The following is a 20,130-nucleotide window of genomic DNA, read 5'->3' on the forward strand; positions in this document are numbered from 1 at the left end:
TGGATAAATTGGTATTAATTGCATGTTCGTAGTCTATATATGATTATTTAGGTATCTGGTACGGAGTAGACATGCATTGACCAGGGTAATATGTGTAGCATGTACGGAGTACGGCGTACACGTACTTAGACACACTTACTATGATAAGCATGGAGTACGTGGCTCTTGCTTAGCCGGCCCCATAGCACCGGTTTGTACTGGACTTATGGGGCCCTGAATGTACCGCCTTCCGAAATAGGTATACCGCTCGTACTTTTCAACTTTCCACTGGTGGAGAGGATTATTGCCGGCAGAATATCAAGTTGGCACTTTTGCGGTGTGACTTGACTATACTTGAAATGCGCGGGGCTGTACGATCTATGATGATGCCTGAATTGGATCTGACGTAGTGTTCCTCACTCTTTCTAATAATAATACAGTAACCGGATGGAAGACTAGGCTACATTATATTAACTACGCTGCCTATATTATTTTAAATAGGCTGCCTGTCGATACTACGCATATGCAGGATCGAAGCTGTATAGACTTGGCATAGTGCCATCATGCTTGGCTGTTTTCTATAAGGAATTTTGATAGTAGTCGGCAATGCATGCAATCACGTGGCGTGGTTTACTTTATTTAACTTTAGGGGTCTATCGAGGGTCAAAGCGAAGTCGAATGTCTCTTGTACTAGCACTGTTTGAGATGTCGTCATCTTAAGGTCTGCATGCAGCTCTAAGCGGTAAGTAAAGAAAAAATTCGGGTATCTGTGGCTATTCCTATGTAAAAAAAATGCACGCTCCTGCAAACACAAAAGGAATCGGGTCCTACTCCTTGCTTTTTTGATAGATCACATTGAGCATGGACCAAGGGCAACGTCTCACATGATCAGATAAGGGGCATCATCAGATAAAGAGCAGCTGCTCCATCGTCCCACTGTTGGACACAGCTTAAAGGGGCCACCAATATCCACGTTCAGCAAGTGTCTCATGCAAAACTCGAACAATATCGAATACTGTCATCTGATGTAACCAAGAAACTCGCTGTATGCAGCTTCCCCTCTGGTACGGCCCACGGTTTTGATATCAAAAGCCCAAACCCCGTGAACGACATCAAGGCTAGAATCGGACCCATTGCACCCTTGGCTCCATTTATACCAGCGAGACCTGTCTTTCGTGGAATAGATCTAGCTCGATTCCCATTCGACGCCACAGAAACCTTGAATTCCTTCCAGAAAGCGACACTAGATCAATAAAAAGAATACGCTTCATCGAACCTGGGGCGCCGCCGCAGCCACAAACTCGCGGTTCACGTTAGCCGCACCCGTCGCACGCTCGTTGGGAGGCACGGGTTCAAACAGACGCCGCCACCAGCGAGGCGGGTCAAACGGACGGTGGCCACCATGCAGAGGCGGGTAGACATCGTTAAAGAAGTACCAGATATGACCGACGACAACGCCGAGGATCTCATCCTTCGGCACGATCTTATGCACAATCACACTGAATCCCATCAGCACCCAGGGCAGGTAGGGAGCGGTGAATACCAGCAGCCCCAGCAAACTGAGACGGGTGTCTGGGTTGCGCCGGGCCCAGATATAAACCAGGCTGGATGAAAGTGCGCTGCCGAGGAAGGGTATTGAGAGGAAAGGCGAGATGATGAGGAGAGACGTCATGGCGTAGAAGATCAGCCATGCGAATTGCGCCGGGGAGCGGCCGGAGGTCTCTTCCAGAAGGCGGGAGTAGCGCTGCAGGAAGAAGACGTGGAATAGTAAGTCGAGGTTGAGGGGTCCGAAATAGAGGAATGTCGTGACGAGTCGCCAGTACTGCGATTTAACGTAGACAGAGCGGAAGCTGTAGAACAGCTGGAATGGGGTCACGATGTTGCACTGCACCAGGACTGAGGTTGCGACGGTGGCTACCGTCCACCACCGGGTGACGGGTGGCATCTCATAGAACCATTGCTCGAGGGGAAATTGGCCGGGTTGCCCATTGTTCTCCCAGAGGGCGGCCATGACGTGTGGTGTTGTGACTTCTAATGCGGACGGGAATCGAAAGGAGCGGGAGTGTGATCACCACGAGCACTGACAGCTCTCCAAGTGCCTCCGGGGTATTCAACGTATGACGGAGATAAGACCAGGTAGGCTAGTTTATCGTCACGTGCCAGACACGAGACGCGTGTTTACGTGAGAATCACGGGGGCTGGGGCGCTAAGGCCCGAATAGTTGCTATAGCTTTCCCAGCATTTCCGAACAAAGACTGTTCAATTGTCGGCAGATACGATTAAATCCAATCCTTTCGAAAAACCTCGTGTGCAAGTGCAAACCCAAGTCTCCTCATACTCGGACACAGTTTCTGCAAGGGGCAATCTCGACATAAAACGCGGCAGAACGCTGTTTGCTAGGCGATCAACCTCCAATTGATCGCTTTCAACACCCCACTACGAAAAACACCTACAGCGCATATCTCATCTACCACAATGCCGCCCAAGCAAGCCCGCAAAACAGTACCGGGCAGCGCACAAAAAAACAAAGCGCGCAAGACAGCCGCCGTGCCCGCCGCCGAGCCCACCGCCGGCGACGATGCAACACCAACCAAAGCACGCAAGACAAAAGGAGGGAAGTCAAAAGTCAGCAAGAGCCCCGCCAACGTCCAACGTACGTCCTACCCTCCCACCAAAACAAGCGCCTTACAAACCTCCACATGCGCAACCCCCACAATCCCAACCCCAATCCCAATCCCATTCTAACAATTCCCAGCCGGAGACCCAACCCCCACAGGCCGCCGCCGCCGCTACAAGCCCGGCACCGTCGCATTGAAAGAAATCCGCCGCTACCAACGCTCCTACGACCTGCTCATCGCCAAACTGCCCTTTGCGCGCTTAGTGCGCGAAGTCGCACTCGACCTGCTCCCCGCCGAGGTCGGCGCCGAGTTGCGCTGGCAGTCGCATGCCATCCAAGCTCTCCAGGAGGCCGCGGAGGCGTTCCTGGTCCATCTATTCGAGGATACGAATCTGTGCGCGTTGCACGCGAAGCGCGTGACTATTATGCAGAAAGATATCCAGCTTGCGCGGAGAATTCGCGGCGTTTGGGCTGGGCTTGGTTGAGGTCCGTTGGCTGTTTCGATTATGTGGGGGATGGGGAAGGTTTCCAGTTTAATATTAATTTCGTGGTGTGAGGGTGGCCTTTCTTTCCTTGTTGATGAGGGAGAGGTCTGGTGGACATTGCTGGCGTATTGTGGGCATGGAGTTGACTTCGGCGGTGCTGTTGTCCTTGTTCTTCTTTTTTTTGTTTCGTCTAGCTTCGACTGGTGAAGCTTGTGTTTGTGACAGCGGGTTGGTCTATACCATATTGTTTGTACTTACGCATGATGTCGGGTGTTCATGTTTTTTTTTTATAGGGAGCGAAAGTGATCTTCCTGGGGTGTGATATACACCGAGCTGAGTCCTATCAATGGTTTCAAGTCAACGTTTCCTACACATCAATAGGTAAACTTCCGTGCTTAGGTATTAGAAAGGTATTTCTGGATTCGCCAATAATATCACCCGTGTCAATAACCGCAGAATATCAAACGCCTTCCCTGGTAGCCATCAAATGGTATCGTAAACGAGCGCCTCCTAGGAAAAGTTCTGAAACAAACGCAAAGGGGAAAGACATAAAAACAAAAGCAAAAAACGTATATCATGTTTATAGCAATAGACAAGCCAATCAGGCCGGACGTCTCAGACGGGGCGGAAGACCCGAGACTAAGCGTTGGCCTTCCTCGCGGACGCTCTGCGCTTCCTCGCCCTTGCCCTGTCGCTCCAGGGTCTCAGCCAGCATGTCGTCGGTGACGCTCGCCCACATCCGGTCATTAGCTCGTTTAGCCATTGCACGGCCGGCTCGAGCGCTTTTCTCAGCTTGCTCGCCGACCACGCCGCGGAAATACTTCCAGCTCATGAATGTTAGGGTCATGCAGGTGATTTGGCTATTGCTGATTGCGGTGGCGGACTGCAGAGCTTGCTGGAGGTACTGTTTGGTTTGGATGGTTGACTCGGAGTGAACGGTTGCGCAGACTAGGAAGTAGGCAGCTTGTATATACTTGTTTGGACTGCCTTGGCAGAAGGGTTCAAGCGTTGCTAGAAGTGCGCTGAGCGAGGGGTGCGATGAGTGACTTGGATCACGGAGGATAAGAGCGGTGTTAAGACCGGCGAGGATGCGCGTATCACGACAGGGGTCATTGCGTCCTGTCTTGCTGGTAGCGGGGTCTAGTGACAGAATTGGTGATTGGAATATGTTCAGCGCGGTATTGAGATCGCCAGTTGCCTGTGCGATAGTTCCGGCGGCATATTCCATCAGACATTCAATGGTACCTAGGAGGTTAGAACCAAGCTCTTGGAAGACTTGTCGAAGGTCGTTGAGAGTCTGGCTGGCAAGCTCCCAATCGGTTCGGGCGCAGGCTAGGAAGACTCGTTGGAGGAGAAGGTTGCAGTAGAGGGACTGACGCCACTGAACCCGACGGTTGGCATTGACCATGGATTCTGAAATTTCTTGGGGGGCCTTGAAATTGCCTTGAACCATTCGAAGCCCTTCCTCGAGATATTTCTCGGCTTTCCGGCCATCATATGAGTTCTTGGCACTGAGTGTGATTGAGCTTAAGAAATAGCAAAGCGCATAAAGATCGTGCTGAGGGAGCCAGTTGAAGCTTAATAGCAATGTCCCATTCTGAACCTGCAAGATGTCACCTGTGTCGATGGACGACGGCCCGGCCGATTTACCGTTGAGAGGGACCGAAAACGACCCATCGGGACGCCAGTTGCTGTCGCTTAGTGTCTCATCCATCAAAGCCTGCATGACCTTCAACTTCTGTCCAGACTGGTTGACGTCGTACTCTAGAAGACTACAGCAGATATCGACCATTTGAATTAAGGTTGTAAGTTGAGGTATATGGCGAAGTTCATCGTTCAGCTGATGGCTTCGCGCGACAGCCACGGCGCGCTGCGCCTGCTCGATAGAATCGGAATTTGTCGCTTGCTGCAAGTGTGCAAGTGATTCAATGACAGCCGCCATTGCCGAAACAGCCTTGTCTCCGTTACGATTAGCCATAGCCGTGATTTTGTGAAGATTCTGCAACGCTTGCACGGAGTCTTGGTGTGACGGAGATGACAGCGAAAGTGATACTCGAAGAAAGCGAAATGCGTACTCCCATGCGGCATGGCGGTACCTACAGATATTAGCATCCCGTGGTTAAAGGTGAAATGGCACATACGCTTCCACATCCTGAATCATCCCATCAACCGCCTTCAAGGAAGCTTTGGGGTTACTTTCGTGGAGCATTCGTGCTAGCAGGTGCTGCATGCTGTATTTCAAGTCAAGCATACGGTTCTATAACAGTCAGAGATCAAAACGGATTCGCTATTAAGTTCGGTTGACTGACTCGTTCACAAAGATCGATCTGCTCAAGTTAGTGGCTATTCTGGAACGGAAGGAAACAAATACACACCCCTTTACTTAATGCTGTTTCCGCTTCAATGTCATTGTCTGTTTCCTCAAACAATGTACGCGCGTAGCGGAGTCTAACAAGAGCTTCTTTGCGAGGTTGCAGTCGCCAGTTCTATCATATTTGTTTAGCTTGGGCGCGGTGTTTCCGGAATAGAGCAATTTACCAACCTTCAAGACAGCCTCCAAACAGCCCAATCCGGTCGCAACCAGCTTGTAATATTCCTCAACGTCTGTCTCTCGAGCGGTCAATGAGGTCGTTGTTCCACGAGCATGAGCAGCATTTAAATATTCATCAGCCAGGGATAACAACAGAACCTGATAGTCGACTGGAGGCTTTGCAGACTTGGTAGGCGTCGGCTTCCAATGCTTTTCAACATTTGGCTGAGTCGGCTGTCTCTTCTTCTCAATATGGTGTGGTTGAAGTTGCTTCTTCGGAGTCTGGTTTTGAATCTTTGCTTGAACAGGAGACGGAGCAGGGGCCATGGCTTGCGGGGTAGCCTGTGTCGCCGGCAAAGGAGCAGGCTGGGGTCGTTTCGGCGTCGAAATAGGTGTAGAAGGTTTTTTCTGATGTTTTACTTTGGGAGAGATTTTGGATGGCGTAGGTTCAGCTTTGACGATAGGGCGTGGTTGCGGTATATGGATATTGGCTTGTCCTTGGTTGGTTTGGGTGTTTGGTTTAGGAGTAACAGGAGACGGGGCAGGAGCAATGTGAACAGGCCTGACTGGCGGCGGAGCTGGCAAAGCAGCCGGTGATATTTTTGGAGGACTAGAACTTGGGACGAAAGCTGGTTCACCATATTGAGAGAGTTGGGTGTATCGGGATCGCGGAGCAGTAGGCAGAGGTTGTTGTACAAACAGTTGAGACGGATTTACAAACTGATGTTGCAGCTCTTCTAGTTGAAGTTGAGGCGGGGGAGGACGCGGCTGGGGTGGAGGGGGAGATGGTAGTTGATGGAGAAGCTGTGGTCCTGGCTGTGGCCGTGGTTGGAGAGGTTGTGGTGGTAATTGGAGTGGCTGCTGCGGTGAAGTCTGCGAAGGACGCGTCTGCTGCTGCTGCGGTTGTGGGGTATATGTCGATGGGTATGGTGTCATAGTCGAAGGATACATCAATGGCTTGCCATAGCCATTATCGTATGGCGGCGGAGCACCAAGGCTATTGTACAGTCCCTGCGGGGGAATTTGCCCATGCTGATACTGTGGCGGCGGTAGATAATGCGGGTATTGGCCGGGACCAGGTGGTGGGTAGCTCATTGCCCCGAGAAACGAACAATACTCGTATAAATCGAGTATGAAGTCGAACGCGCGGGATGGTGAGCGCGGGCGTGGAGCCTCGTGTCGGTCCGGATAAACCACGGGCGGTCAGCTGATAAGGTTTGTTGCGGTTACCTTGACTTCATTGACCTTGGGAAGTATAGGACTTCTTTACATCTGAAAAGTTATAGGTTGTCTTTGGCTTGTGCTTTAGATTGTTTTCAATCGATGGGACATTTGCCTTAGCCAAAGGATATATATCCAAAAGACTCCAACAAAGGACCTTACAAAAGAAGCCAAAAGAAGGCAAGTGTTGGCTAGCCAAAGCCTTGACACCTATTTTGAATACAAGTGTCATTTATTATGGTATCACGATACTAGTTCTTAAACAACCCGATTATTCATGCTAGTCTGTGTAATGAGCCCCGACTTAAGGCCATGTCAGTGTATCCACTTCAATAATGAGCTAGCTGATTGAAATATTGGCTTACGACTGGCTGATGCACTCGAACACTTTCGATTTCGATCGTGTGGTGAAGAGCTGCTTACTTTTTTACTTCGTTTTGTGTGTTTCTCGCTCTTCTTCCTGTTACTAGCCAGCCTTGTCAGAGGTTATATATAAAGGTTATTTTCACAGACTAAGTCGCTTTTTCCGCCCTCTACCCAGAAAAAGAGATATAGAGAAAAGACTACTAAAAAGATTAGCATAAGGACGTGGGAGTCACTTCTTCTCTGAATGGTTGAATGATTGAATTATATGAATATGCCTAAATACATGATGCTAAAAAAAGATTAATCTAACGCCGAAACGATGCTCACTATACAACATATAGACAAAAGTCGGAACGAGAGAAATGAACCTTGGTCCATCCTCTCCTTATCTTGCAGCTCCCAAGGCTTCTCTAGGCCTCTGTTGCAGCTGAACAAATCCGTTAAACCATGTTGATGTATGTGTACAGTTGGTTGATGGGTTGGTTACCTATTCCAGAATCGATAATTTCCCGTTCTATACTCGGCGCGAATGAGAGCGCTGGATGCTCGCGCACTGTCCAGGGACACAACTCGTTGCAGTTTTCGACACTGACTGAAGGTTCGGCTGGATGAATTCTCTGGGCTCCCCAGGCCGGATCAGGAGCTGGACCCACTCCCCCGAGGCTTCTTTGTGTCCAGAATGAATATGTTGCTCTGCCAGATTTCTCCGAATGGAATGGTGCTTTTCGTGGACATGTCAATGTCGTATCGCATGCGCTGCATACCGATATACGCTTGCAGGATGGGCAGGAAGAGTCGAAGAGGCGACATATTGTGGTTTGGTGAACGCTCGAGAGCCACAGGTCGACCGATCGATGTGCACATCCGAAGCGTGGTGTCATATAATCTTCCCTGCCCACTTGGCCTGACTCGGTCGTGAGTTGGTATTCTGTGCGAAGAACCAGCTGGTTGTCGGCATTGATTTCTGGAAACAACGATGTCTTCAGCTCGGTTGCGCCATACTGCTCGGTGCATGTATGCCAGCAGTAGCGGCCGTCAACGGCGTCCCCGAATTGTAATTTCAAGGCTTGCAGTGCCACCTGTCGCACTCGAACGTGATCCGCGAGATCGAGTTTGTCGCGGAAAGTTAGTTTCTTGCATGGGCATAGGTCGACAACCCCTGCTAACTCTCCGATATTGCATGTTCGACTTTCTGGCTTCCGTCTCAACTCTCTGGATGAAAATGCGGCTCGAGGGTGGAGTTTCAAACACTTGGAGCATAGTTTCCAGCGGGGGTTTTCCAACAAGTTGAGGAATGCCCACCGGGGCATGTCAAAGTTATGTCCATTGCGGTAATGGTGGAAAAGCGGCGCAAAGTCGCGACTGAAATGGAGGGATTTTGAGAGTAGGATCTCTCCGGAGATTGCGAACATGCGCTTGTTGGTCAGTGCAAGCGCAGCCTCCGGCAGCACTGTCAGATGGGATACGATCTCCAGCAACAACTCGGTGGGTAATTCCATGAGGTAGCAACGGCCATGGCCATCCTCCTGTTGCTTCTTTGACCAGGGTCTCATTTTGATGATGGTCTTGAACTTCTTTGTGGCGCGGTATAGACGATCGGACATATTGGACGGGGAGTCTCTTATTAAAGCCATGGATGCTTGGATTGAAGGTCGCTCAAATATGTTCAGTGACCAAGCCTCATGAGAGATTGTGAATCAACAAGATGGGTAGTGGCGTTTCGACTATTATCATGCTGTAGTAGACATCAAGCGCATCGTGTGACAACCAGTGCTGCATCACCTTCAAAAGAAAAGAGAGCAGGTTCAGGTCCTTTGACCTTGAAATAGTCTGTTGGAAGATAAAGATTCCCGGAAACGGACCATGGGACTAGGCCACAAAAGATGGGTGTAAATGCTATCAGCATTACATATAAAGAGGCAGAGGAACTGATTATTGGTGGCTTAGCCGTTCTTTGTCTGATGATCCATATGCAGAGCACCGGATACTTCAACATTTCCACCCTACATTTACCATGGTCGATTTAAGAAGGACATGCTATTGTCGGAAGACATGGGGATTTCTCCCTGTGCTTGACGCCGGAAGTGCATTTAGGGCTTCCGCATGCGGCAAGGCGATTGCCGCATTGAGCATCATATCATCATCACTTCGTATTCGGCGGAATGCCCCCAACTCCTCCCAACTGCGCCAGATAAGGAGTGTTTCCTGCATCAAAGCTAATCTCAGGCCGTGTCTGCGCTATGACATTGTCAACTGACTACGTGCATGACGAAAAACGCCCGCATGTTATGTTATCAGGTCCCGTGCAGCCCTCCGAATCATGACTAAGCCATCCTTGCGACACAGATCACCTGACATATTGTGCATAACTATATGTATCACATGCAAAGGCATAAAATTAGCTTAGTCACACTGAACCATGGGTAAGAGGCGGAAAATCCGAACATAATTTTTTGCCGAGGTCAGATCCATATCAACTTTGGGCTCTAGATCCTTCGATCAGCATTGTGCTTTTAAGCCTGTTTTTTTCTTTTCCAAGAGTCATTGGATATCAATTTGTCCGTTTATTTGATTTCAGCATTCCTTAGTGTTTAGATATCCCTCATGCACGACCTCATCTCAACCCTTCTGAATTCAATCCCCCTATCAGTCCTCTTATCCGGACTAATCGCCATGGGCTTGATTTCATGGCTTCGTCCGAAGGGCCGCATAGCTTTCCATCACGCCACGAACAATAAGTTGACATTGACCAAAGTTGGCGGTGCTGGAGGTGCTAAAGAAAAAACTACCTTCGTGGATGTCTGTCGGTCTGCAACACCAGAAACATGCAACCTAAACCCTTTCTTGTTCAATGGGCACCTACAGACAGCCTGGACAACTATGAAATACGACGATGTCCCCATTTACTACAAACGTAAAATTTTCGAGTCAGATAGCCCCGCATTCTCGGGCCATTATGCCATGGATTTCGTGGTCGCACCGTACGACATGCCTCAAGACCCGGAGCTTACGGATCAAGCGAGAAAGTATACGCAAAAGTGTGGTCTGCCATCACGGACATCCTTTTTCTCTAAGGATGAATTTGCTGCGCTGCCCTCAGATGATACTAAGCCTATGCTTGTGCTTCTGCACGGGCTGAGTGGTGGCTCCCATGAAGTATACTTGCGGGAAGTCCTGGCACCGCTTGTGAAAGATGGCGCATGGGAAGCATGTGTTGTCAATTCAAGAGGATGTGCGGAGACAAACATCAGTACCGGTGTCCTCTACAACGCCCGAGCTACTTGGGATGTTCGCCAAGCTGTTAAGTGGATCAGGGCGCAGTTCCCCAATCGCCCTCTTTTTGGAATTGGCTTCTCACTCGGTGCCAACATTCTCACTAATGTATGACCCCTGCAAAGCTGACTGTCTACACCCACTGACAAAATGTGTAGTATCTGGGAGAGGAAGGTGAAAACTGTCAATTGAAGGCAGCCGTGATTTGTGCGAGCCCGTGGAACTTGGATATTGGTTCTATGATTTTGCAAAGCACCTGGATTGGCAAGGAGGTATACAGCAGAACCATGGGGTCAAGTATGAAGAAGCTCTTCGAGGCGTGAGTAACTCTATGTTCGGCTGATGTGAAAAGTCGACTAATCAAGTGAAACAGACATGTTGATCAAGTCTCGACAAACCCTCGCATCGATGTTGATGCGATAAGAAAGATTACCTACCTACATGAGTTCGACCGGTAAGAAGAATTCGTTCTGGTCAAAAGAATCCGATTCTAACGTGCAACAGGGCTCTGCAATGTCCGACCTGGGGCTACCCCACCGAGGGAGCATATTACCGTGATGCCACTTCCACCGATTCCATGCTTGCTATCAGGATTCCTTTCCTTAGTATTCAAGCCGAGGATGATCCTGTAAGTTATCAAAGTCCTATGTCAACCATTGAAAGATCGCTGACTTTATAGATTGCTTGCCGAGAGGCTTTGCCCTACCAGGAAATGACCCAAACGCCATATGGAGTCATGTTGACTACATCGTGGGGTGGCCATCTCGGCTGGTTCGAGCTTGGAGGGTCCAGGTGGTTTGTCAAGCCGGTATGTAACTCGCAATGGACATTGGCATCGAAAGTAACTTCATACTAACCGTTCCTTTAGGTGGCGAACTTCTTTAACAAAATGGCAAGGGAAATTGACACTAGCATCCCTGGTGTTGTTGAACACCCTGAAAAACTCCCTGGAAACATTGCCTGCCACGAAGGCGCCAACAAAAAGCCTGACCTGGCACCTAAGCCTGAGTACGTCCCGATGCGACGCAAACTCGCACTACCTTTGGGGCTGTAATTGCCCCTCAAACATTCTGCCCTCCCAACCAACTGCTACAATCACCAGGTTCAAAAGCGACAGGTCATAATGGGTTACAAGGGGGAACCACAGCATGGACGGTGTTTCTGCAAAATGATGTTTCTGTTCCGATAGACATAGATTGATAAACCGGTGAAAACGCCGAACCCCGACATCTAAATACATAATCAAAGTATAGACACAAATTTTCAGACTTTTTTTAAGCAAATGCAACGGTCTTCTTCTTTGATCGCCCGGGCTTCGAGATACTATCCTTGATACTCGTTGGCTCCCCGGACTTGTCACCCCTGCCCTTCTTCTTTTGACGGATGGAATCCTTGACATCGTCGAACTTGTTCTTCCTGTCCTTCATGCGGGCCTCGGCCTCGGCCCTCTTTGCCTCGTGGATTTCTTCTAATTGACGAGCCTTCATCATCTTGGACTCGATCTGGCCTTCCTTCTCGGCGTTCACGATGGCGAGAATTGTCATCATGCCCTCCTGTAGGTGATAGTATTAGTATAAGACTTCCGTAGGTGCAATCAAGAGAACATAGCATGGGAAGCAAAACGTACCGCATCATCGACGAAAGTCTTGCCCTTCTTCTTGCCCTTGGGCTTGATCACTCCAACGGGTGTGATTTGGTTCAACTCGGGCAGATCCAGCTCCTTCTCGGTGTATACTCTCTTCTTCTTTCTCTTCAGGTTTTCGTTGGCAGTCCGGGACTTGGTCTTCTGTTCCTTGGCGGGGGGACGCTTGGGACCATCTTTCGATTTGCTGACGCGCGAGGCAGCCGCCAGACTGGCAGACTTGCCTCCCTTTGCGCCTCCTTTGGCGCCTCCTTTCGCGCCTCCTTTTGCGCCTCCCTTGGCACCTCCGACGTTAGGAGCCATTTCGTAGTGCTTGAAGAATTGACTGAGTTGAGACGAGGCGGACAGAGATTGAGGAATGCAAAGATTGATAGAGCGGCGAGAAAGAGTTGCGATCACTTCAACAACCCAGAATTATCGAATAAACTCTGCAACCGAATCAGAGATATCGAAAAATATTCGACAGAAAAAAAACAAGAGCAGAGAAACGTCGCGCAGACGGTCCGATAATCCCCAAATTCGCAAAGATTTTTTTTGAAAAGGCAGGCGGTGAGCCTAGCCCATTCCACCACCAACCTCAGATCGAAACCTCCACCCTCATAGCTCCGGAACCCACGTTCAATTCCCTCCCGTCTTTCTGCACCAGTGATTGAACCACGCTGGATTGAGTGGGTACTCGACTCTCCTCAACATGACTATCAACCCTACCTACCTGGCGCAGCGCTCGCGCTCCTGTTCGTCCCCCACGCCCGATGCGTTCCGCCGTCCACCCGGCGGGATCGTCAATGGAGTCTATCGCGAATAGGTGCTAACATAGTTGCTCATATTTTAGCTGTCAACTGGGGTGATGCGAAATTCCGAGTCCTGAAGTCGTACCGGGAATGGCTCCGCGCGGTCAGTTTACCCCGAGATCCTAGACGATCCTCCACCTTCTCCCTTGATACGCTCTTTACTCCGTTCCTGGCATATATCGCAGGAGCGGATTGATTAGTGGCTCTTTTTCATCCTGGCTTCAAAGGCTACAATTGACCCCGCAACGGACTCAGCTAACCTGATATCACCATACAGTCCCCCGAGATCCAGACCATGTACTCCCTCGGCATGCCTGTATCCGCCATCCGCACGAAGATCCGCCAGGAGTTCGAGAGACACCGCTACGTCAAGCAATTGCCAGTCGTGGATGTGCTGTTGTACCAGAGCCACGCCGAGTACCAGGTTAGTCCAGGTCCAACCTCTGTCCCGGTGTATATAATATGCCTTTGCAACATGCGATTCTTTCAAGAAGACAATTATGAGAACTAATGCTTCTCGTCTTTATTTGATTATCCATTGTTGTAGTCACCCCGCAATTCAAGATTAAATGCTGACATTATATTAATCTAGGAAACCCTTAACTACTGGAAGCAGCTTTCTCATGTTATGAAGTACTTCCGCCCAGAGGAAGATCCTGGCGCACGGCTACCACCCAACTTTGTCTCTGGTTTCCTCGAGGGTCGCAATTAAAGCTCTCCTTCTGTTTCTTTCTCTCCCATTTCCTATCCCCTTCATCTCGTTTCCGGTCCGCGGTGTGGCAGTTCAAGGAACTGCGCCATCGATAGACATGATGTGTATATATTGTCTGAATAAGCCATTCCATTATCTTATCTCGTTCCTGTCAAGCCTGGCTTGAGACTTGCTGCTGGCCGCACACATCTTGGTAATAAGTTCGTAGAATGCATCACGAATAAGTTCTCTATGTTCATCAAGTATTCTTATAAATATGCACCAAACAAACCAAAACAAGCTTCTCATGCCCGAGCTAGAAAATATACTTTTCCCTCTACCCAGAACGCCAACTAAATAATACATATGCAAACAAACCACTTCATGCCTATGCCTCCATACGGTTCCCACTCTCCGCATTAAATTGATCCCGCGAGGCAGTGAACTTCTCCGTTACAACATCGCACAAGTCCATCAGATCATTGAAGCCCTTTTCCAGAGCCTCGAGAGCAGTAGTAGTATCTGTAGCCAGTCAGTAAACATCCACACCCCACATCCACATCTCACATCCCACATCCGGAAATAGAACAAGAAAGCAGCAGTAACGAGAACATACCATTAGTCTGGATACGGACGTTCATCTTCGGATCCGAGGGGTGGGGAATAGTGTACCCGCAGAACTCAACGGCAGGACTATTAGCAAGTCAGCAACGCTCTTCCCAGACCTTCAACCCCAATTCTGTGAACCGAAAACATCGATACACACGAATCTAGTCTCGCAGCGCAATACACTCACTTCTTCATAATCGCATACCGCAGCGCATTGCCCATGGTGTGGCCTTCGCCTTCGAACTGGAATGAAGCGGCGGTTTCGGTGGCACCGGCGAGCTGTAAGGAAGTATGGTATTAGCTTGATGCTCTCTTTGGGCATATGATCGCTAGGTCCATTCGGGTACCCGCGCAGATCGGATACGTACCACGACAATCTGTCGCTCCTCGAGGATGGGGTCGTTGGACTGGAGGAGCTCTACGGGCTGCTCTGCGTCGACCATGGACTGGTCCAGGTCTTGGGAGTGGACGGATTCAGGCATTGTGGTTTTGTGAGGGTGGCTGTTTGGGATTTGGGGTGGGTGGTTCGGATTTGCAAGACGGTCGGTTGATGTCTTTGCTGGCGTTTGGCTTGGAAGCTTGGACTTTAGCCTAACGAATTTGCGCGATTTGGATCTCCAAGTCGAAGATTATCGCGAAGAAAAAAAGGTGGGTTATCGATAGTCGGGTCTCACCGCCTACTGTTTTTGTCTATAAATTGCATTGTCGAATATAGATGTGATGATTATTCTAGTAGGGTTGTTAGATTGTTATGGATTTATATGATATGTTCTTTGTATTCTTTTGAAAAAGTCTTCAACCTAGGTTCTTATAATAATACGAAGTGGTGGATCACACAGTGTTTATCAACCATTTCGTCCCCCACTATGCGCAGAATAATGTTGGGAGTAGATCCTTTCCGTAGACGATAAGATACTCCTGACGTGGAAGTATAATGATTCCCTCTTTGAACTTACCTGCAGTATGACGGGTTAAGTATACGAGGTTTAACTATATTACATGGATATCTCTCGATACTTAAATAATTAGTAATATCCTATGAAAAGTAAGAATCTCAATAGTTACATGTATATTATAGTATGAAACAAGGTAATGTCAGTTTCAGCCATCTTTTCATCGCCAACACCCTAAGAACTGCACAGATGATATGCAACTCAAGGCACGCACCCCTGGTCTGTGCATCTACAAGGGCCGTGACAGGAGGCCAATCAGTCTAATTTCAGAGGCAGACCAGGGTCTATTATTACTCTATAAGGAATAGTGATGCTCGAAATAGGTAACCCGTGAGAATATACCTGAATTACTTTCAGTCTCAGTTTCAGTTTCAGTGTTTTCGTACTCGCATGACTTTGGACGCCACACACTAGTGGCCCCTTTGATATAAGCGCCCGCTGCGCCTTGTTTGACATATAACGCCATGCGAGTGGATGGAGGTGATGTGACATGTTTTTTTTTTCTGCCAAGCGTCCACAGGATGAGGTTGGGTGGGGGGGATGTGATTCGATAAATTTGGTATCAGGAGGTGCTAGTCTTATTTGCTTGTTATACTACTGTTAGAGAAGGGATCCACCGTGTAGCGAATTATTGAAGTGTAAAAGCGAGATAAATATAGTTGTTAAGGGTTGGTACGGAGTAGTTAGGGAGGACTATTGTTAATAGTGGGATTTAGTACATATATAGTGACCTCCGTACAAAATACAAGTTACAACATACACTCTTATACTAATTACAGTCCTCTCCGTACTCTACAAATATATCCTAATCCTAAAACAATAAAATCGGTGGATCCTAAACAGAAACACATCGTGTCTCAGTTGGGTCCACCGGGCAGCTCGGGTATCTAGTACTTAGCTGGGGTGACCGCTGATGCCTTTTTCCCCTCTTTGTCATTCGGAGGATCAACGTACTGTGTACTTTATCGCCCAGATTAATTTCTTTTAACCTTCCCCTGGAGAGCTTCGGCGATCTCATCTTCCTTTTTATTTTCCTAAGCCTGGAGGTGTCGACCCCCTCTCGGACTTTCTTTATCGTCCATTTCTCTCGCTTGTAACTCTGGACTCTGGACTCTAGTCTGCCGCTTGACGCTTAACCGCCCTTCTTCCCTCTTCTCGTGGGATATCTCTCTACACTTGGATATACTGAGGCGATCCCACGTTTCGATCCGCTTTTCGGACTTTGCCCGCATCACTCCATGCCCTTGCATCTTCTGAAGGAGTATCAAGTCAATATACAGTGAACACAGTGAACACAGTGAACTACTATATACCGGAACCATCTGCGTGATACCTTAAAACCGATCTCATCGTCTCGACCATGTCCACCGCAGTTGCATCCGCGGCGGCCCCCTTGTCATCGCCGCACCCGACTCGCAACCCAAGCCCAAGAAACCTCCCGTCTTTGGCTCCTCCGAATAATACCCCGTCCAAGTTCTCCCCGCCCCGGATGTCCAAAAGCCCTAAAGTGGGATCCGCGCTACACGGTTCCCCGACCGAGAAGAGAGGTCCAATATCCCCGTAAGTTGAGAGATTCATGGAATCGGAGCTTCACATTTTAACATAATTCAGACCCCAAGGTGGCAACGGCGGCCCACAAATTACGGTAAAGAAGGAACCGGGATCCTCCCCACGGATACAGAGTCGGCCCCGGCCTCGGAAATTAGACCTCTCGACTAGTCTTCCATCCTCCAGTGGTTTGTCGGTTCGTGCTCCGGGGGGACCTTTGACCGCCTCGATGCACCATGTAGGCCTGGCGTGCCTGTCGCCTGGCTTCCAGACCCACGATCCGATCATGCGAGAGCAGCTGCAGCGCAGCCTCTCCGTGCGGGATCAGCAGCGATCGATCATTGAACAGCGCATGCACCGATCCGCCAAGGATGATGGTCCGGACGGCATGAAACCTTCCGAGTCGAATTTGATGGGGATGCCCAAGACCGGAAAGCGCAGACCTCCGAACGGCCTGTCCATCGTCCCTCCATCCGCTTCCCAGTTCGCAAACGAGCGAGTCATCCAATCGGCTCCGCTACACCAGACTTTCACTGGCAGATACCAACCGCAGCCATTGACCCGCCATGTCGTCAACCAAAGCCCGACCTTGGGCTCGACCTCCCACATGCATCAGCTGCCGGCCACTCAAACAAACAATCGTCTTCCTCCCCTCTCCGACGTCTTTGGTTCCGATGCATTGGGTCGGGACCGGGATTCTGGCCGGGCGAATATCCACTTGAATGCATCGAGCACCAACTCTTCCCAATCTAACAACTTGGCGCCGATGCCCTCCCCTGGTCTGCCCGGTAGCGTGTCCCACACCCCCAGCCGACCCCGCGAATATCACTCGGCCGAAGAGGCCGTGCAAGAGATGTCCGGCGGACGAGAGGAACTGCTGCCTCGCATTGTCCACTATGGAGGCCACCAACCTCCCACTCCGCCATCCCCACAAGTCCACCACGCAGGCCCCAAGACCGCGCCTCTTGCCCCAGAACCGCAAGCACCCCACGGTCCGCCTCCAGCCTCTTTTGGTATGTTCGCACCGTCCGATGTTACGGCACGTCGACGCCCTCGCAGCGAGTATGAACACGATAACGGAAGTCCGCCACTAGGTCATGGTCCCGAATCTCAATACCGGCCCAATCCAGCTGCCATGCCCGGTCCACATGCTTCGTTCCCTGGACCTTTCGGCGCAGGAAGAGACTCGCCAGAGACACAGCGGAGAAAGAAGGATGAATTCCTGGGTCTCTGTGCGCGGGCTTGGGATCTGTTCCACTCGTGATACGTGCTATGTTGGTCTATACCTCTTGTAGAGGCTTAGGTCGGCTCTGCTTCGCAAGTTCAAGTAATGATGGAATTTGCTTGGACCTACTTGCTGGCAAATGCCTAACCCACAGATCATGCCGATGCTATATCTTATATTCTCATAGGAATTTGCTGCCTTGGAATGCAAAGGCCTTTGATACTAAGTCCCAGGCGACATTTGGTCCATTGGCAAGTCCAACCAATTCAATGCCTGGGCAGTGAATGTCCATCCTCCGACTCATCCTGGACGATCGAGTCTGGAAACCTTCCATCATACCCAATGATGCTTGCATCAATTTCATGTTATCTATGCTACGACAGTATTGACAGGGCACCTTGGCACCCTGTAAAAATTTTGTGTTTGGATTCTTTTCTGCATCAAGTTTGCTTTGGGCGTTGCGGGTTCATTGCTTCGTATTATACCTTTTGGACTTGTTTTGGGAGATAAAGCATTATGGTAATGAGTTCTCTGCCTCTTATTGGCCTATTTGGAATGCCTTCTTTTCTTCTCTTTCAGCCTTTGCTATTGCCATAAGGGCCCTCAGCTCCGAGACTGGTAATTTTAATGCATCACACTCGAGAACATATACCCGTGGACATGTAAACAGATATTCAATATTCATATGCTATTTGTGCTTTTATTCCCAGATAGATCAACGCCGTATACCACAAACAGTTACTCCAACCTCCGCCTCTTCCCTCCATTAGGCATACCCCCATCCTCACCACCCTCCGCACCCCTCCTCTCCCAAGGCATCTCCTTCCGCTCCTTAGAAGTCATCTTCTTACGCCTCCTCTCCAGCGCCTTCGCCCGCTCCCTCGATCCCATCTCCGCATACTTCCTCTCAAGAACCTGCTTCTGCAACTCCGAGTTCTTAAGATAGTACGGACTAGCCTTCTTACCCTCACGAATCAACTGCTTCTCGCGCTTCTTATGCTCAGCCTGCACATCCGCCTCGCGCTTCTTATTCTGCGCCGACCGCAGCTTATCCTGCGCGCGCCGAATCTCCCCCTTCAGCTTCTCCTTCTGCTGCAGATTCTTCGTCTTCCGCATCTGCTCCTTCAACTCGTTCAGCTCTGACGCCCGGTACTCGTCCAGGAACGCATACGCCGTGCCGCCGTGCGGGTGCTTCCCCACGCCGCTGTGGCCCATGACCGCTGCGTCGAAGCGCGGGTCGCGCGACCGCGGCGCGGGCGGGAGTTCCACTGCTGTGCGCTTGCGCGTTACGGCGTATTTGGATGATTGCTCCATGGGTGCGTGCTTCGAGGAGCGGCTTTTCTTTTCTTTGGATTTGGATTTCGCGGCTGCGGCGAGCTTTTCTTCGCGTGCTTCGCGGAGTTTCGTGCGAATCTCGTCGACGGTTGAGGAGGCGGTGGTTGTGCCGTCTTTTGGTGTGCGTTTGTCTTTGCGGTTCTTCTCGCGCAGTAGGGCTTGGGCTTTGGCGAGCGCGCCGAAGGAGATGTCTGCTAGTGAGGCTTTGAAGTCGTCGTCGTTGTCGGCTTCGGATTCGGGCTTTTCTTCTATGTCTGGTTCGGAGTCGGAGTCGGAATTGGATCCTGTGTCTGTGCCTTCGGCGGAGGAGTCATCTGCTTGCTGCTTTGGTTGTTAGTTTGGTTCTAGAGTAGATGTATGGTTGGCTTACTGATTCGTTGGAGTTGGATTCGGCATCAGAGCCAGCTTGCGAATCCTCGTCGGAACCTGATGCCTCGGAGAAGACCTCCTCATCTTCTGGCCGAGCTCGCACTCGGCGATTGAGCAGATCGGTAATAGCCATTTTGTTGTTGCTGTAGTTGGAAAACCCCGCGGAGGAAGAACCGTCAAAAAGAAAAATATTGCCGCTTGGGGCGGTCAGAGCGATAAGAACTGATTAGATATTTTTCGCGATGCTTTGATGGGAGGAACGTTCTTAACCACTTGGGCAATTTGCGTTTGTTTTATAAATGTTCCTGCATCTTCTGCGTGGCCGAGCCTTCCCTCATTCCCCGCTTACTTTATCGCGTCACTCTCAGCATCTTCTCAGAGCAGCCAATCAGGTATTGCCTCCACTATTCGCTACGTGGATAGCATGTGTCGATTGTTGATTATTCTGACTTACTTTTAAATAGCTTCTTGCAGTGTCAAATCCTGGCGCTCTGAA

At 49.9% G+C, this 20,130-nt stretch overlaps 11 protein-coding genes across 11 annotated transcripts; 5 read left to right on the forward strand and 6 right to left on the reverse strand.

The window, feature by feature from the left end:
- Positions 1–1,246: 1,246 nt before the first annotated feature.
- Positions 1,247–1,990, reverse strand: derA (putative ER-associated proteolytic system protein Der1; the record flags this gene model as incomplete). Its single annotated transcript, XM_057190398.1, has 1 exon — positions 1,247–1,990. The coding sequence occupies one exon, from the start codon at positions 1,988–1,990 to the stop codon at positions 1,247–1,249; it is 744 nt and encodes a 247-aa protein (XP_057038054.1).
- A 464-nt stretch (positions 1,991–2,454) lies between these two features.
- N7518_009473 (histone H3 family protein) lies at positions 2,455–3,081 on the forward strand (the record flags this gene model as incomplete). Its single annotated transcript, XM_057190399.1, has 2 exons — positions 2,455–2,632; positions 2,735–3,081. The coding sequence occupies 2 exons, from the start codon at positions 2,455–2,457 to the stop codon at positions 3,079–3,081; spliced, it is 525 nt and encodes a 174-aa protein (XP_057038055.1).
- Positions 3,082–3,682: 601 nt separating this feature from the next.
- On the reverse strand, positions 3,683–6,706 carry N7518_009474 (uncharacterized protein; the record flags this gene model as incomplete). Its single annotated transcript, XM_057190400.1, has 5 exons — positions 3,683–5,177; positions 5,223–5,338; positions 5,391–5,408; positions 5,457–5,567; positions 5,624–6,706. The coding sequence occupies 5 exons, from the start codon at positions 6,704–6,706 to the stop codon at positions 3,683–3,685; spliced, it is 2,823 nt and encodes a 940-aa protein (XP_057038056.1).
- A 932-nt stretch (positions 6,707–7,638) lies between these two features.
- N7518_009475 (uncharacterized protein) lies at positions 7,639–8,802 on the reverse strand (the record flags this gene model as incomplete). Its single annotated transcript, XM_057190401.1, has 1 exon — positions 7,639–8,802. The coding sequence occupies one exon, from the start codon at positions 8,800–8,802 to the stop codon at positions 7,639–7,641; it is 1,164 nt and encodes a 387-aa protein (XP_057038057.1).
- A 1,000-nt stretch (positions 8,803–9,802) lies between these two features.
- On the forward strand, positions 9,803–11,525 carry N7518_009476 (putative hydrolase, alpha/beta fold family; the record flags this gene model as incomplete). The annotated part of the gene is made up of 6 exons (XM_057190402.1): positions 9,803–10,579; positions 10,630–10,790; positions 10,845–10,925; positions 10,976–11,099; positions 11,151–11,279; positions 11,340–11,525. 6 exons carry the CDS (start codon positions 9,803–9,805, stop codon positions 11,523–11,525), a joined length of 1,458 nt encoding a protein of 485 aa, XP_057038058.1.
- A 220-nt stretch (positions 11,526–11,745) lies between these two features.
- loc1 lies at positions 11,746–12,416 on the reverse strand (the record flags this gene model as incomplete). Its single annotated transcript, XM_057190403.1, has 2 exons — positions 11,746–12,024; positions 12,099–12,416. 2 exons carry the CDS (start codon positions 12,414–12,416, stop codon positions 11,746–11,748), a joined length of 597 nt encoding a protein of 198 aa, XP_057038059.1.
- Positions 12,417–12,423: 7 nt separating this feature from the next.
- Positions 12,424–12,764, forward strand: N7518_009478 (uncharacterized protein). Its single transcript, XM_057190404.1, has 2 exons — positions 12,424–12,614; positions 12,656–12,764. The coding sequence occupies exons 1-2, from the start codon at positions 12,472–12,474 to the stop codon at positions 12,714–12,716; spliced, it is 204 nt and encodes a 67-aa protein (XP_057038060.1). The 5' UTR covers positions 12,424–12,471; the 3' UTR covers positions 12,717–12,764.
- Positions 12,765–12,804: 40 nt separating this feature from the next.
- N7518_009479 (NADH dehydrogenase [ubiquinone] 1 alpha subcomplex subunit 6) lies at positions 12,805–13,616 on the forward strand (the record flags this gene model as incomplete). Its single annotated transcript, XM_057190405.1, has 4 exons — positions 12,805–12,847; positions 12,946–13,007; positions 13,182–13,328; positions 13,497–13,616. 4 exons carry the CDS (start codon positions 12,805–12,807, stop codon positions 13,614–13,616), a joined length of 372 nt encoding a protein of 123 aa, XP_057038061.1.
- A 367-nt stretch (positions 13,617–13,983) lies between these two features.
- Positions 13,984–14,686, reverse strand: N7518_009480 (DNA-directed RNA polymerase core subunit RPC19; the record flags this gene model as incomplete). The annotated part of the gene is made up of 4 exons (XM_057190406.1): positions 13,984–14,117; positions 14,212–14,288; positions 14,392–14,483; positions 14,573–14,686. The coding sequence occupies 4 exons, from the start codon at positions 14,684–14,686 to the stop codon at positions 13,984–13,986; spliced, it is 417 nt and encodes a 138-aa protein (XP_057038062.1).
- A 1,831-nt stretch (positions 14,687–16,517) lies between these two features.
- Positions 16,518–17,969, forward strand: N7518_009481 (uncharacterized protein; the record flags this gene model as incomplete). Its single annotated transcript, XM_057190407.1, has 2 exons — positions 16,518–16,717; positions 16,769–17,969. 2 exons carry the CDS (start codon positions 16,518–16,520, stop codon positions 17,967–17,969), a joined length of 1,401 nt encoding a protein of 466 aa, XP_057038063.1.
- Positions 17,970–18,668: 699 nt separating this feature from the next.
- rrp36 (putative pre-rRNA processing protein) lies at positions 18,669–19,767 on the reverse strand (the record flags this gene model as incomplete). The annotated part of the gene is made up of 2 exons (XM_057190408.1): positions 18,669–19,586; positions 19,636–19,767. 2 exons carry the CDS (start codon positions 19,765–19,767, stop codon positions 18,669–18,671), a joined length of 1,050 nt encoding a protein of 349 aa, XP_057038064.1.
- Between the last annotated feature and the right edge of the window lie 363 nt (positions 19,768–20,130).

Source organism: Penicillium psychrosexuale (assembly GCF_028828465.1).
Source record: "Penicillium psychrosexuale strain IBT 29551 chromosome Unknown utg000005l, whole genome shotgun sequence".
NCBI classification, from domain to species: Eukaryota; Fungi; Ascomycota; class Eurotiomycetes; order Eurotiales; family Aspergillaceae; genus Penicillium; species Penicillium psychrosexuale.

Excerpts from the sequence above, each read along its gene's own strand:
- N7518_009478 (XM_057190404.1), top strand. The coding sequence starts at position 12,472 with ATGCAAAGATTGATAGAGCGGCGAGAAAGAGTTGCGATCACTTCAACA. Across the intron at positions 12,615-12,655 it reads AGAGAAACGTCGCGCAGACG|GCAGGCGGTGAGCCTAGCCC; the intron begins GTCCGATAATCC and ends TTTTTTGAAAAG.